General features: G+C 34.3%; 1 protein-coding gene across 9 annotated transcripts in view; it reads right to left on the minus strand.

Moving 5' to 3' along the window:
• The window catches only part of VPS13A (vacuolar protein sorting 13 homolog A), a 256,982-nt gene that overhangs the window by 37,856 nt on the left and 203,063 nt on the right, over positions 1 to 16,063 (minus strand). For 4 of the 9 annotated variants that reach the window (XR_001895953.3, XR_004177826.1, XM_017949938.3 and 1 more), the window contains exons 62-69: positions 15,443 to 15,524; positions 14,207 to 14,288; positions 13,901 to 13,932; positions 12,987 to 13,062; positions 12,736 to 12,899; positions 12,381 to 12,426; positions 12,152 to 12,275; positions 3,753 to 3,864 (exon numbers count right to left, since the gene is read on the minus strand). Coding sequence is in view for 7 of the 9 variants with exons in the window: in XM_017949938.3 (XP_017805427.2) it covers positions 3,753 to 3,864; positions 12,152 to 12,275; positions 12,381 to 12,426; positions 12,736 to 12,899; positions 12,987 to 13,062; positions 13,901 to 13,932; positions 14,207 to 14,288; positions 15,443 to 15,524 (718 nt within the window). In the remaining 2 variants the exon portion in view is untranslated. Of the gene's footprint in view, positions 1 to 681; positions 3,567 to 3,752; positions 3,865 to 12,151; positions 12,276 to 12,380; positions 12,427 to 12,735; positions 12,900 to 12,986; positions 13,063 to 13,900; positions 14,015 to 14,206; positions 14,289 to 15,442; positions 15,525 to 16,063 lie in introns of those variants that run through there. The other 5 variants (XM_017949939.2, XM_017949940.3, XM_017949942.2 and 2 more) reach the window with 5 other exon arrangements.

Raw genomic sequence — 16,063 nt, forward strand, 5'->3', positions numbered from 1 at the left:
AATTAGAGAAGACTAAGAAATCATGTGCTGAATCAGTTAAATTAAATTACCAGTTGCTTATACTGAGCTTCCGCTGTAGTAGGCCAGCTACCTACTACAGCGGAAGCTCAGTATAAGCAACACGATTAGCAGAAGTCTAGATAAATGTTCCTTTGTTGATCCGAAAGCACAGCAGTCATAGGGATTAAACATTCTAATTACCAATGATCATTTACATAGAATTTTTTTAATGTACATCTGATATACTAGAGAAACAGGACAGTTTCATCTATGTTGAAATTTTTTAAAAAACCTTTATTACACAAAACATAAAATATATTTACTACTGGATCTTTCAGAGATATATGTAACATTTTCCCTAACATTACACAGAAAAAATATATATAGTTTACGATAGAAGTTTCCAAATATTCTGAATTCATAATAGAAATACAGTAGATGCATATAAAAATTAATAAGTGACTATAAGGACTATTAAAACCAACTTTGTTTATTGTTTCACAAAAAATAAGTGAAACAAAACAATAAAGAGTAAAGCAAAGACATGAAAGAACGGCTTTTTTTAATTCTCAGACTATAAATTATTTTACTATCTAACCTTCCATGAGAGGCCATGACTGTTTTTTTATAATAGTAGTTCAATCTATATGATTTGGGGATAGAACAACAAATTCACACTGCTTTAGATTGCATATGTTTATTATTATTAAAAGAAATTTGACAAAAATATCTTTAAAATAATAAATATAAAACATTAAATGACTATTACTATTTTCTTCCTTTTTTTTTCACACAGTGGCATTACATTAAAACCCAGAAAATTTACAGAGACCATTAAAAAAAGGCATTTTGCTAACAAATAAGAAGGTAATCTAAAATAAAACCAGTGAACATCAAAATTATATTTAAGTCTAACTTGAAATCTTAAAGACAAACTATGTAATACAAAGCTATAAGCAAATCTATAATATGTTGGATGCCCTACTTTGGATGTAAGATACATTTTTTTTCTGTGCTTAAAGAATACAATTATTTTGCTTTATGAAGATGTGTAGGAAAACATTTGAAAAGAAAACGTGTTTTACCTCCCTCTAAATGGACACATGGGCATTATGGTGTAAGTCATACAAAACATGGTAATGAAACATTCCAAGTAAAATAAAGAACATATGAATTTTAACGGTTTAGATCTGACTCATCATCATCACCATCATCATCATCACTACTGCTACTGTGAGCCATAATCCACTCCCTGCAGAACTGAATTTTCTGTAAGCATGGCAAAGGAAAGAAGAAGCACAAAGGTTAGTAAAGTATGGCAAATTGCTTGAAAACATGTAAGATTATGAAATGTTCAAAGAGTGAGAATAATTTTAAAGCAGATTTTTTCAGCTATGACTCAGGCTGTAATTATGGATATAATATTCCATAACTTAATAGACCTAAGACAATTCCACTAGTTGGTACAAACTCAATGTATAAATTGGTTTGATGATATCAATAAGGTATTCTGTGACTATATTAAAATTACCATTCTATTTCTCTAATAGGCAACTTTGACCAGCAGGAAACACTGTAATAATGTACTACCTTCTAGATAGAAAGGTGCACAATAGAACAATGTATTTTATATTTAATCACTATATGAGTGTATACAATTTAGTGAATACACCTTTTTTGGAAAATAAGAAAATAACATGAGAAACATTTGAAAGTATCAAATATTTTAAGGCACCTTCATTATATCACTTACATAAAATCTAAGCAGATGAGATGGATTTTAAATCCAGTTTATGTGTCAGCTAATTATTTTCCATAGTACTGGTATTTACATATTTTTAAAGTGTTTGCTAATAATATACTAGAGCTTTGATTTAAAAAAAAAAAAAACAACCCACTACCACCAAAACAACAATCCACTTTTTATACCTGTAAGAAAAAAATGCTAACTGCAACATCCCAAGGTACTTGGTGAACCCAAATATTTCAGCTAATACTGTGTAAATGCTTGCTGAACAAGTAACGGCTAACAAGCGCTGTGGTTTTTAGTCATTTAAATAGCTCTTTTAGCGATTAATGATGAGACTGACCTATTAAAAATAAATATGTATCTTTAAAAGTACACAGTCAAAAGTCATGTTTTTACATCTCAAAGTTTAAACCTTCAGAAAACAATGGGAAGGTATGTACTTGTCACTGAAATCAAATTATTGGTATCTCATGGCTTCCTTGTGGGTTATTATAACGAGCTCACTTATAATGAGGATATATTCCTAAACTCTCCTCAATGCTCATCCTTACTTCATACTATATCTGATTTTTAGTCTAGTAAAATGTTAGTAAGTTGTTAATTGTGTTCTAACAAGGGAAGGTAGGTATTGGGTAGAAATACACGTTTCGACTGTATCAGTCACAAGTGACTTCTGCAAATTTACTACCTTCCAAAGAACGATACACTGTCATTGTGGAGACTGTACAATCTGTCCATTAGAGCACAACCTCTTAATAGATTACCAGTTCTATCCCAATACACAATTATTTTGATGCTTTAAAAACATTTTAAATACAGTATAAAATCACTTTACTAAATATTGCATATTAACTCTACGGTTACATTTTAACATATTAGACAGAAGCCTCAGAGAAAGAGTTAGAAGTATATTTCATGCAATACTATATGTCCTACAATAGGTAAAATACTGAAGTTTAAATCTTTACTCTGATCACATTAAATATCACAGTATTTAAAATATTAAAACTATAAAGGAAACTTCATATTCCAATAGTTTATTGCTACCATGAGTATCCGCAACCCTACATAACATAATGATTCCTTGTTTTTTTTCAAACAAATGATTTAATTTAGTATTCCACCTCTAAACCACAGAAACAACATGACACTGGTATAGCCTATATATGATTACTAGTTATCTACAGTATAATCCAGGTTTTAAAAAGTCAAATTTACCAAGTAAGAAAGTTGTCTAAACAGATTCTACCTTCAAAGTATCTATTGTTCCAGAAGCTACTTTTTATTATTAAAAGATACTGGTTTGCATGTGAACTGCTTATTAAATCCCACAAGTTTTATACAGACTACACTAGAATAAAGCAGGAAGAGGGTCACGGCCATTTAAGCATTTTCAAAGGCAAAGCACAAGAATCCAAGAGTAATTCACAATAGCAGTGTTCCTGAGTTTTGTTTTTCCTTCTGCTTGTGTAATTGGATATAAGGATTATATATCTAGTATAAAAGCTACCAGTGGTTTAATAACCCCACAACAGAAATGGTTTCATTGGTTAAGTAAGTACCACCAATGATGAGGATATATAAGGTACAAAGGCTTTCAACAAATCTAGCAAATCCAGTGCAGAACTAAGAATACCCTATAAAAAAACCAGATTCATTAAAATTCCTATTAAAAGTTACCAATACAAAAGGTTTTTCTTTGTATTCAAAATACTGAAACAGCTGTACGTAGTTTGTAAATTTTAAGACTAAAATCTACTGTTGGCTTTCACTTGCAAAGTCATGCATTAACTTTTCATATCAAACTTTTTGATGCCTGTAAAAAAGAAAAAAAAATCTTATAGTAAATAAATGTACTTTAAAATCTAATATAAGAAACTTATAAGTGGAATTAAGCAAAATAGATAAAAGCCCAAATAATTTAATATATATTAAATGGCTACTTAAAAAAAATCTAACTTGACTAAATTAATCTTAATTTATAAGACAGTTCTTAATTTACCTGTAACATCTGATTTCCAGTACCATCCCTCAACCTGTACGGTCTGATAACTCCATCTTCATTGAAGAACCGAGGAGGTCGCAGACTCTCCACTTCAGAAGTCTCTGTAGCTCTAGAGGAAAAAAAAAATGACTTGATTTTAAAAATTATTCAAAAACTTGTAAATAAACTTTAAATGCAATTACTAAAAACAATCTTATTTCAGATTAAATAAAAATATTACAACATTTTCTAATTTTAAATTGTTTTTGTAACATAAATAGTATAAGTTCTCTAGAAAAATACAGAACTATAGAGAAGTTTAAGTCTCTTGAACTTTCTTTGTGATAATAATCACAGTATTAGCAACTGCTGCTTTTTCTTTTCCTATTACGTTGTCTAGTTTCTTTAGTTCAATGCTAGAAACAAAAAGGGATTGCAAGCATCCTTGTCTCATTCCTGACTATAGGGAAAGCTTCTAAGAGTTTTCTGTCAAGTATAGTTATCAGCAACCTTTTTTTTTTAAAGCACCCCTTATCGAGTCAAGAAAGTTCATTGCTACTTTTAGTTTACCAACAGTTCTTTTTTGTTATTGTTTTTGAAAATCTTAAATAGGCAATGAATTTTAAATAAGAATTTCTTTTCTGGCATTGTTTTGATCCCATGGTATATTTTCCTTAATCTATTAATGTTATAAATCACATTATATAGTTTTCTAATGTTCAAATACTCTCACAGTTCTCACATTCCTACTGGGCTTGATGTGTATTACTGTAAACACATACCCCAATCCTGGGCAACATACCCCACTCCACAAAAAATAAAAAACTAGTCAGACATGGTGGTGTGCACTAGAAGTGCCAGACACTCAGGAGGCTGAGGTGGGAGGATAGTTTGAGACCCAAGCTACTGCACTCCAATCAGGATGCCAGAGTGAGACCCTGTCTAAAAAAAAAAACCAAAAAAACAAAAAACACATACTGTATACTGCTTATGGTAGTATTAGATTTAACATTTTTGCTTATTTGGTCATAAGTGACCACTCAATTTGTTCACTCAACAAGTATCACATATTCAACAAATATTTATTAAGAGGTCCCCAACCCCTGGGACTTGAACCAGTACTGGTCCGTGGCCTGTTAGGAACTGAGTAGCGCAGCAGAAGGTGAGTAGTGGCGAGCAAGCTTCACTGCCTGAGCTCCACCTCCTGTCAGATCAGCAGCAGCATCAAATATTCATAAGAAGGCGAACCCTATTGTCAACTGCCCATGTGAGGGATATAGGTACACACTCCTTATGAGAATCTAACTAAAGCCTGATGATCTGAGGTGGAAGAGTTACATCCTCAAACTATCCCTCCTCTCTGGTTTGTGGAAAAATTGTCTTCCACGAAACCACACCTTGATGCCGAAAAGGCTGGGGACCGTTAACATAATGTATACACATGCATGAGCATATACATATGAATAAATTCTCCAACTGAAAACAGAATAGGGCCAGGCATGGTGGCTCACGTCTGTAATCCCAGCACTTTGGGAGGCTGAGGTGGGTGGATCACGAGGTCAGGAGTTCGAGACCAGCCTGGCCAATATGGTGAAACCCCGTATCTACTAAAAATACAAAAATTAGCGAGGCGTGGCGGCATGTGCCTGTAGTCTCACCTACTTGGGAGGCTGAGGCAGAAGAATCACTTGAACCTGGGAGGCGGAGGATGCAGTGAGCCGAGATCACGCCACTGCACTCCAGCCTGGGCGACAGAGCGAGACTCCATCTCAAAAAATAAATAAGTAAAAAAATAAAAACAGAATAGATTTAAAAATATGACCTAACAATACACTATCCACAGGAGACTTGGTTTAGAGTCAAAGACACAAACTGGTTGCAACTAAAAAGGAAAAAACATATGCAAAGTGAACAGTAACTAAAAGAAAGCTGGAGTGGCTATGCTAATGTCAGAAAAAAACAGCCTTTAAAAAAATTCTTGTTAGACACAAAGAAGGGCATTTTATAATGAAAAAGGGTCAATCCATCAAAAAGAAAAAAAATTATAAACATATAAGCAGTTAACAAAAAAGGCCCCAAATACATGAAACAAAAACTAAGAATTTAAAAGACAAAAAGGCAATACCACCATAATAGTGGAAGATTTCAGCACCCTATTTTCAAAAATGGATACCAACTAGATAAAAGATCAACAAGGAAAAAAGAGAACTTGAACACTATAATCCACTAGACCTAACAGACGTCTATAGAACATTCAAACCAATAACAGCAGAATATATATTCTTCTCAAGTGGAATGGAACATTATTCAGTATTAGCTATAGATTAGGTCATAAAACATGTCTCTATAACACAAAATTAGCACTTGCTTCTTGGCCTTTTGGCTAACATTGAATGTAAATATAAAACTACTGAAAACAGGCCAGGCATAGCGGCTCACGCCTATAATCCCAGCACTCTGGCGAGGCCCAGGTGGGCAGATCACTTGAGGTCAGGAGTTCAAGACCAGCCTGGCCAACATGGTGAAACCTCATCTCTACTAAAAATACAAAAATGGCCAGGCGCGGTGGCTCATGCCTGTAATCCCAACATTTTGGGAGGCTGAGGCGGGTGGATCACCTGAGGTCAGGAGTTCGAGACCAGTCTGACCAACATGGAAAAACCCCATCTCTATTAAAAATACAAAATTAGCCAGGTGTGGTGGCACATGCCTGAAATCCCAGCTACTAGGGAGGCTGAGGCAGGAGAATTGCTTGAACCTGGGAGGCAGAAGTTGCGGTGAGCTGAGATCGCACCATTGCACTCCAGCCTGGGCAACAAGAGTGAAACTCTGTCTCAAAAAAAAAAAAACAAAAAAAACTAGCTGGGTATGGTGTGTGCCTTTTGCTACTCAGGAGGCTCAGGCAGGAGGATCGCTTGAACCTGGGAGGCAGAAGTTGTAGTGAGCCAAAATCACGCCACTGCACTCCAGCCTGGGCAACAGAGTGAGACTCTATCTCAAAAAAAAAGGAAAAAAAAAAAGTACTGAAAATATACAAGTATGATATCTGACCACACATAAGAAAACTAGAAATGCGTAAATAAGAGAAATTTATGAAATTTAAAAGTGTGTGAAAATTAAAACATAGAAGCATAAATAACAAAATGTCAAAGAAAAAAATCACAAGAGAAATTCACTACTTTGAAACAAATAAAAGCAAAAATACAATATACCAAAACTTATAAGATGCAGCAAAGACAGTGCTCAGAGGGAAATTTATAAATGTGAATGTCTACATTAAAAAAGAAGGTCTGAAATCAATAATATAACTTCACAAGTTGAGAAGTAGAAAAAGCAAACTAAACCTAAAGCTAGCAGAAGGAAGAAAATAATAAAAATTAGAGCAGAGATAAAAGAAATAGAGAATAGAAAAAATATAATCAATGAAACTAAAAACTGGTTCTTTGAAAAGGACAACAAAAATGACAAGCCATCAACTAAACAGATAAAGAAAAAAAAGAAGACCCAAATTATTAATAACAGGAATTAAAGAGGGAATACTACTACCAATCTTACGGAAACAAAAAATAATTACAAGGGAATACTAGGAATAAATACTACATAAGGGAAAAATAATTATATGAGAATACTAGTAAATATTTACTATGATCAATAAATATATATCAACAAATTAGATCATCTAGATGAACTGAACAAATTCCTATAAAAACTACTGACAATGACTCAAGAAACAGCCTAACTAGGCCTTTACCAAGTAAAGAGAGTGAATTTGTAATTTTAAAACTCACCAGAAATAAAAGTAAGAGTCAGATGGTTTCACTGATCAATTCTCCTAATTTTTTTTTAATTAACATCAATGCTCCACAAAGTCTTCCAAAAATTTGAAGAGGAGGGAACACTTCCTAAATCATTCTGTGAGGACAATATTACCCTGATACCCCAATCAGGCAAAGACATCACAAGAAAACCACAGACCAATATCCCTTATAAATATGCACACAAAAATATTTGACAAAATACTATCAAACCAAGTCCAGTAAAATACAAAAATGATTAGACATTATGTCCAAATGGGACTTATCCCAGGTGTGCAATATTGGTTTAAGATCAGACTCAAATAATGTATTATACTGCATTAATAAAACAAAGGAAAACACAATTATCAACTTAATGATACAGAAAAAGCATTTGATAAAATCTAACATCTTTCCATGATAAAGACACAAAGACACAAAAACCTATAGCTAACATCCACTTAATGGCAAACATCTGAAAGCTTTCCCCCTAAGATTAGAAGCAATATAGGCATGTCTATTCTCTCAGCACTTCTAGTTCACATTGTACTAGAGGTTCTAGCCAGGACAACTAGGCAAGAAAAAAAAGCATCCAGATCAGAAAGGAAGAAGTAAAGTTACCTTAGTTCTCAGAGGATACACTCTTTCATATAGAAACCCCAAAAGAACCCACAAAACCATTAGAGCTAATAAACAAGTTTAGTAAGATTGCAGAAACTCAGATAAATATTAAAAAAAAAAAAGTTGGATTCAACACACCAGCAATAAACAATCCAAAAATAAAATTAAGAAAACAATTCCATTTAAAACAGCATCAAAAATAAAATAGTTAGGAATAAGTTTTTAAAAAGAAGTATAAGACTTGCACATTACAAACTGTAAAACATTATTGAAAGCAATTCAAGAAGACCTAAATAAATGGAAAGATGTTGCATTTTCATGGAATAAAAGATAATACTGTTAAGATAGCTACACTCCCCAAATGGAACTACAGATTCAATGCCATCTGCATCAAAAACCCAGCTACCTTTTTTGTAGAAATTGACAACATTTTTTAGGTAACTTAATGACCATTTCTTTTTAGTCTCCTTTTCTGGGTCTTCCTCATTTCCCCAACTTCTAAGAGATGGTGTGCCTAAAAGCCAAGTTCTTGGACCTTATTTTTCTCTTTTCCGTCTCATTCCCTTGGTGATCCAATCTCATGGTTTCAAACACCTTATTATAGGCTCACAAATCTTGAATTTTTACCTCTAGCTTGGATCTTTCTCTTATACTTCAAATTCCTCTACTCAACAATGACGTGATGTCTTCATTTGGATGTCTAAGAGATATTGTAAGCTTAATATATTCAAAAGGAAATGTCTAATACCCTCTCTTTCCCTAAAAAGAATGACAACCTCACCCTTCCAGTGCTACACATAAAAACTTCAGAATTATTCTTCACGATTCTCTTTCCTTCATATCCTGCATCCAATTTATCAACCAATCCTATTAACACTACCTTTAAAATACATACAGAACATAACCTCTAGTACTGTAATAGTCGAATCACCATTATCACTCAAATCACCATCATCACTCACCTGGATTACTGCAAAAGCCTTTTAAGTGTTGTTTCCACCCTAGTCCCCTGTGGTTAGGCCTCAAGGCAGCAGCCAGCTCACATTTCTCTGGCTCAAAACCTTTCAATGGCCTCTCATCTTAAGCACAAGCCTAAGTCCTTACAGAGGCTTGCCAAGTTCTACGTGATGTGATCCCCTGCATGTTCCCTGGTAACGTCTTTGTCAACTTTCCCCGTTCCTCACTCTACTCCAGGCACACTAGTTTTGCTGTTTCTCAAATAGGCCAAGCATGTTCCTGCATCAGGGCTTTTTAACTGCTGTTACTTCTGCCTGGGACATTCTTCTCACATGGCTCACCCTTTACTTCTTTGAGGTCTCTCCTCAAATATAATCTTACGAGTTAAGCATCCCTGATCACTGAATATGTAAAACAGCAACCCTCCTCCCTACCATTTTGCATCTCCCTACTTCCTTTAATCTGCTTTATTTTTCACCATTTAGCATATCATATATTTATCAGTTGCTTATTTTTGTCTACTCCTCTCCCACTAGAATGTAAGCTGTACAAACACAGGACCATTGCCAGTTGTGTTCATTGCTGGCCCCTCAAATGATCAGAAGTGTCTATATCATAGACAACGCTCCCTAAAATGTGCTGAATCATTATTTACATTTGTATTAGGTAGCTTGTTAACTGTATTCAGATAAAATTTACTTACTTTCATTTTGTCTTCCTGATCTATCAATTATTGAGAAAAATATTAAGTTCTTCCACGATTATTGTACATTTGAAAAGTTCTTACAGTTTTGTCAAGTTGTGCTTTTAAAAATTAAGGCAATTTTACGAACTGAGTAGAAGTTTGAAATTGTTACTATCTTCCTACTTAGTAGTTCTTTTTATCATTACCTAATTACCTTATTTATCCCAAATAATGCTTTTATTGCCTTAATGTCTGTTTCATCTAATATTAGTAAGTACATCCTCTTTACAAATGACAATATTTAATGCCAATCATTCTCTCCCCAAACTGCATTTTATTATTTTTTAATAATTTGTTTCCAATGTTGCTTTCATGTAGCTCAATTAGATTTTCCAATTTATATTTTTACATTTCAATCTTGTAAGCCATTCCTCCTTTTATTTTCAGTGTCTTTTTTCACAAGTACATCCTTTAATAGTTCTTAGTCTTTATTATTTTTTCTAAAAATGTGTCATTATGCCCTCAATCCCTAAAGGTAATACAGCTGGGTATAGAATTATAAGGTTTTAGATAAATGGAAGGTAATTCTAGTAGCTTTTGGCGGAAGCCTTTACATGGTTCAAATTCCTTATGTTTCATTGACTTTTGAGCTTCTCTGACGACTACGACTCAACACATTATATTTATGAAACTAAAGTTACAGGTACAGGAGAATGATTCCTTTTTTCCCCATCTTAATTCTAAATGCCAAAACCAGAAACACCCAATTATGGTAACCAGTATGAAATACTGGCTTAAGAGGAATAGCTCATATGATGACAATACATATCCCTATAGAGCAGAAAGCAAGAGAAAACACAAAGGAAAAAGATTAGGAAGATAGCCACCCACCTAACTTTCTGAGATAGGTCTCATTAACATTAATTTTATCATCTGTTATATGTGTTACAAATTTCTAGGACAGAGGTAACAATAATGAAACTACTAAATTTCAGCCTTACACTAAATTTAATTTGGAGGAAAAAAGAATATGTATTAAAATTACCTGCATAAAGGAAGAGAAAGGGAATGCATATACACTAGTACCCACTTATCCACAGTTCTGCTTTCTGCAGTGTCAGTTATCCATGGTCAACTGTGGTCCAAAAATATTAAATGGAAAATTCCAGAAATAGACAATCCCTAAGTTTTAAATTGCATGCCATTCTGAGTAGCGTGATAAAATTTCTTGCCACCCTGCTTTGTCCTTCCTGGGATATGAACCATCCCTCTGTCCAGCATATGCATGCTTTATACACCACCAGTCCATTAGTGACACAGTAGCCGTCTCAGTTAGTTATCAGAATGACTATTGCAGTATCACAGTGCTTGTGTTGAAGTAACGTTTATTTTATTTTATTACAGTATATTGTTATAATTGTCTGATTTTATTATTATTGTTAATCTCTTACTGGGCCTAATTTTAAATTAAATTTCATCATGGATGTGTATGTATAGGAGAAAGCACAGTATATATAGGGCTCGGTACTATCCAAGGTTTCAGGCATCCACTGCAGATCCCTGCAGATCAAGAAGGACTACTATAACAACTTATAACAAAATAAGATAATAAAGGAAGGATGAAGACAAACTTAGTTTGAACCAAGAAATACAAAATGCCATTCTTCATTTCATAAAAAGGATATAGATTATATTTGCTAATTTTATAATTGATATGTATAGCATTAATGTATTTAAACTAAGATAACTGAGTTTGCTTAACTTGCCAAACTGCTCCTGTAAGCCTGCTGGGAATGAATGAAAAATAAAGGTGAACTCCATAGGGTTGAAACAATGCAATGGCAGCAACTTAAAAAATATCAAAAAGAATTAGGAAGACCATATGCAACCTGCCATATTGTAGTGCTGATGACTGCTATGGATTGAATGTGCCCCCTCAAGGATTAAGTTGGAAACTTAATCCCCAGTCAGGAGGTGGGGCCTAATTAGAAGAAATCAGGCCATGAGGATCTGCCCCCATGAATGGATTAATACTGTTGCTGTGGGAGTGGGTTCCTTATAAAAGGGTGACTTTGGTTCCCTTTTTTTTTCTTGCCCTCTCTTTGTCCTTCTGCCTTGGGATGACAGAGTAAAAAGGCCATGGCCAGATGCGGCCTCTCAACCTTGGACTTTTAACTTCCAGAACCGTCAGCCAATAAATTTCTGTTCATTATAAATTACCCAGTCTGCGGTATTACGTGGTATGTTATAGCAGCACAAAACAAAGACAATAACTAAATGCCTGAAGCCAAAGAGCAGATAAGTTTCATTTCTCATGGCTTAAGCATTTTAACGTATATTTTACACCAAAGAGGATTTACCTTTTTATTCCCTGAAATGTACTGCTAGCCATGTCTATGATGCCTCCAGTTGGCCTTGCTACCGCTCCCACTAAACCTTTCCCAACACCTTTAAAGAAACCAGCTGCTCCTTCTTTTTGAGCTCCTGGAAAGAAAAAAGAGTTTCTGACAATCGCATCCAAGAATGAAAACAGAATCAACTTAGAAAGACTTGGTAATATACATCACGCAAAGGAACTACTATACTTACCTTTGATTGGTTTTGTAACAATTCCTGTTATGCCACTAACAAATCCCTAGAAGGAAAACACAATTGAAAATTTATAATACTTTTTTATGATGCCTAGAAGAACCAAGTTTGGCTTACGCAAAAAATACAGAGTTCTGCTTTTTATATATCAAAAGAATTAACAGATCTCCTAAGTATTTTATTTAAACAGAATGTTTTTGGAGGCTACTGACATGTTTTATATGCTACCACCCACTGCTCTTAAAATATCCAAATAATAATTTAAGGAGTGAGAATCATGTCTATTTCCTTATTCACAAAATGTAGGTTTAAAAGATATTTCCCCAACTCTTCACAACCCTGTGAAATTTCTTACAGAAACTAAGCCTTTTCCTCCACGAGTGATGCCTTCTCTAAAACCAGCTGGTTGCTTATTCATGGCTTCTCTTCTCTTCTGTTGGTAGTCTTCATCCATGGTCATAGCTGCTACCCCTTTAGCCATAGCACCGGTGATTTTGGAGGCAGCACCCGCTAATCCACCTAACAGAAATTGTTTTATCTTTAGTAAAAGTAATGATGCCATTACTTTCTAGCACAAAAATATTTGGTAGATATTCTGTTTCTTACCAACAGCTCCACCAACTAGTGCCTTAAGTCCTAGTGCCATTCCCTCCACAAACTCTTCAGGACCCTGGATGGCTCCCTAAAGGGCCAAATAATAAATAAATGAGTGACTGAGTTATATACACTTTCAAAGATGAGCTTACAGATATATACGAGGAAAGAGGTAGTAACAAAAATGGATAATTTTGTCCCAGAGGAAGTGATATCAGCAAAAAGTTTCACATTAAAAGGATTCCTAGGGATATTTCTGGATACTGAAAGTGTGAAGGATATGTTAGAAGCTGACCCTTAGAAAGGAGTATGACAACTCAACAAAGTACAGAAAGATGCTTGATCCATACTGTAAGTTTATGAGGAAAATGCAAGCACAGTTCAAACTACTCTTGATAAAAATTTCAAATAAATAAAACACTTTAAAATTCTTAATGCTTTTAATGTTTTTAGTTGCAGTGTACAAAATCAATATTAATTTTACTTTATCTTTTATTCTCCTATACATTCATAAGTGAAAGTAGGAGGCTTTTTGAGAAAAAGTTTTAAGGGACATAGAACAATCATACTTTTTCCCATTGATTTTTAAGATTGCTTGGCCTGGTGTCAGTCTGCATGATTATTTTTACAGTTCCACACTACTGTGCAAAGCAAGACATGGTGATCTTCTTTCTACTTTATCCACCTTTTATATTCCAAGAGAACACTTACAATTCAGCATAGCTTAACAAAACCTTAAGTTTAAATTTTGAGGAAAAAGGTAAAAATGTCCCCCAAAACCTCTTACCATTGTTTGCTGCAAAATAATGTCCTTTTGTATGTGTGTTCCAAAATCTGTTTGCACTTATCAACTCAACAATAGAAATGTATTATCTATTCAAAAGTATCAGTGACATATTGCACAACCACAAAAATAACTATTTTACCTGGTAAGGTTCATAAAAGAATGCTTCTACACCTTCAGAAAATTCTCTAATTAAGCCAAATGGATTTCCCAAAACATCAAGTCCAAGAATGAGTACATACATCTGCTTAATGGCCTAAAAATAAAACATGAACATTAATCAATTCAGATAATTAGATCTATTTTTCTGTCCTATCATGGCCCACATAGAAAATGTCTGACACACTGATAAAGAGGTTGCTCAAGAATGGCCAGGTTCAGTTACAGCAGGTTTTGCCTGCTTACTTACAACCCCATTCACAGAATACATATTCTATATATTCTACACCTTCAGAAAATTCTCTAATTAAGCCAAATGGATTTCCCAAAACATCAAGTCCAAGAATGAGTACATACATCTGCTTAATGGCCTAAAAATAAAACATGAACATTAATCAATTCAGATAATTAGATCTATTTTTTTTCTTATAGGTTATTTAAAACACACACCCAGTTTTCTCCAGCTAACACCTTTAATGCCAACATCAACTCCTAAATCATCTCATTTTATTAATCACTACTCTTTTTTTTCTCTTTTTGAGACAGTCCTGCTCTTTTGCCCAGGGCTGGAGAGCAGCGGCGCCATCTCAGCGCACTACAATCCCTGTCTCACGGGTTCAAGCAATTCTTGTGCCTCCCCCTCTCAAGCTGGGACTACAGGCATGCACCACCAGACCTGGCTAATTTTTGTGATTTTAGTAGAGATGGGGTTTCATCATGTTGGCCACGGTGGTCTCGAACTCCTGGCCTCAAGTGATCTGCCAGCCTCAGCCTCCCGAAGTGTTGGGATTACAGGCGTGAGCCACCATGCCAGGCCTACTGATTGCTATTCTTAGGTTTTAAAAAGTAATTTGGTATTATAGTATTAAAAATAATATGACATTATGCTCATGTAAAGCTCTAGAATATTTAAAATACTTTCACTTTTATAATTATCTGTGATCACTGTCATTACTACCACCATTTTATAGATTGGAGAAACATACAAGCCAGATGATACCCAGGGGTCACATAGTGGGTATATGGCAAAAGTGGGATAAATCCAAATCTCCTGAGTCATGCTCAGTGATCTGTCATACCATAGCTCTATCAGATACTCTGTAAGTTATATCCTAAAACACAGGAGTCTCTCTAGAAGTGGAAAAACATCTGTTAAAAAAATATATCTGGCTGACTTAACTAGTTACGCTAAAAATATCCCATGTTCATCAGTTAGTTACTAATAGTTTCCTTGAACCCATTTTTTACTTAAGTGTGATAAATTAGTTAATATTTTATTTAAAGATTTATTTATTTCCAGTCCATGCTGATAGAGAAAAAATTTCTGTCAGTGGCTAAAAAATATAAGGACAAAAAATTCAAATAGTGGTTGAGCTCAATTTCTTTTTACAATTCTGAGGAAAATACCCATGCTTTAATAATTTGAAAATGGCTACTTAGTTCCTCGACAATTCTACATTATATATGTATGACACAAAAGGTTTTACTAGTCTGTGTCGCTTCTGTAAGATAATCTTAGACAAACCTGTTTTGAATAGTGTCTTATGACTTCAGACTGTAGGTCGGATGTTGTATGGAACTGATAGTTGAGTTCAAAAAATGCAAGCCTGAAAAAAGCATAAAAATATATTGTCTGTACATGTGTATGGAGAAAGTATTTTTAATATTAATGAGTGGCTTTATTTTCTTTAGAATCCTTCTAGTACATTTTCCCATGCCAATCAGGAAATCTACTTTTTATATACATCTCTGCATATTCTAATCAAAGAACCCTCTAAGAATCTGATAAAAGACATGGATCTTATCTTCAGAAAAGTCACCAGTACACATAAATTTTCATGTAATTTAGAAAATTCTGAGATCCTCTGAATCCCACTCATGTACTACAACGGGATTTCACTAGAACTTTATTTCACCATTCTGTCCTATCATGGCCCACATAGAAAATGTCTGACACACTGATAAAGAGGTTGCTCAAGAATGGCCAGGTTCAGTTACAGCAGGTTTTGCCTGCTTACTTACAACCCCATTCACAGAATATATATTCTAAGATTAGCTTACTTATAACCCATCCATAGTATATACCTGATACAGTAACTGAAAAGCTCTATGCTTCTTGTTGCTAAGTGGAATCCTATTTCTGCTA

This window comes from Papio anubis, chromosome 13, assembly GCF_008728515.1.
Source record: "Papio anubis isolate 15944 chromosome 13, Panubis1.0, whole genome shotgun sequence".
Taxonomy (NCBI): domain Eukaryota; kingdom Metazoa; phylum Chordata; class Mammalia; order Primates; family Cercopithecidae; genus Papio; species Papio anubis.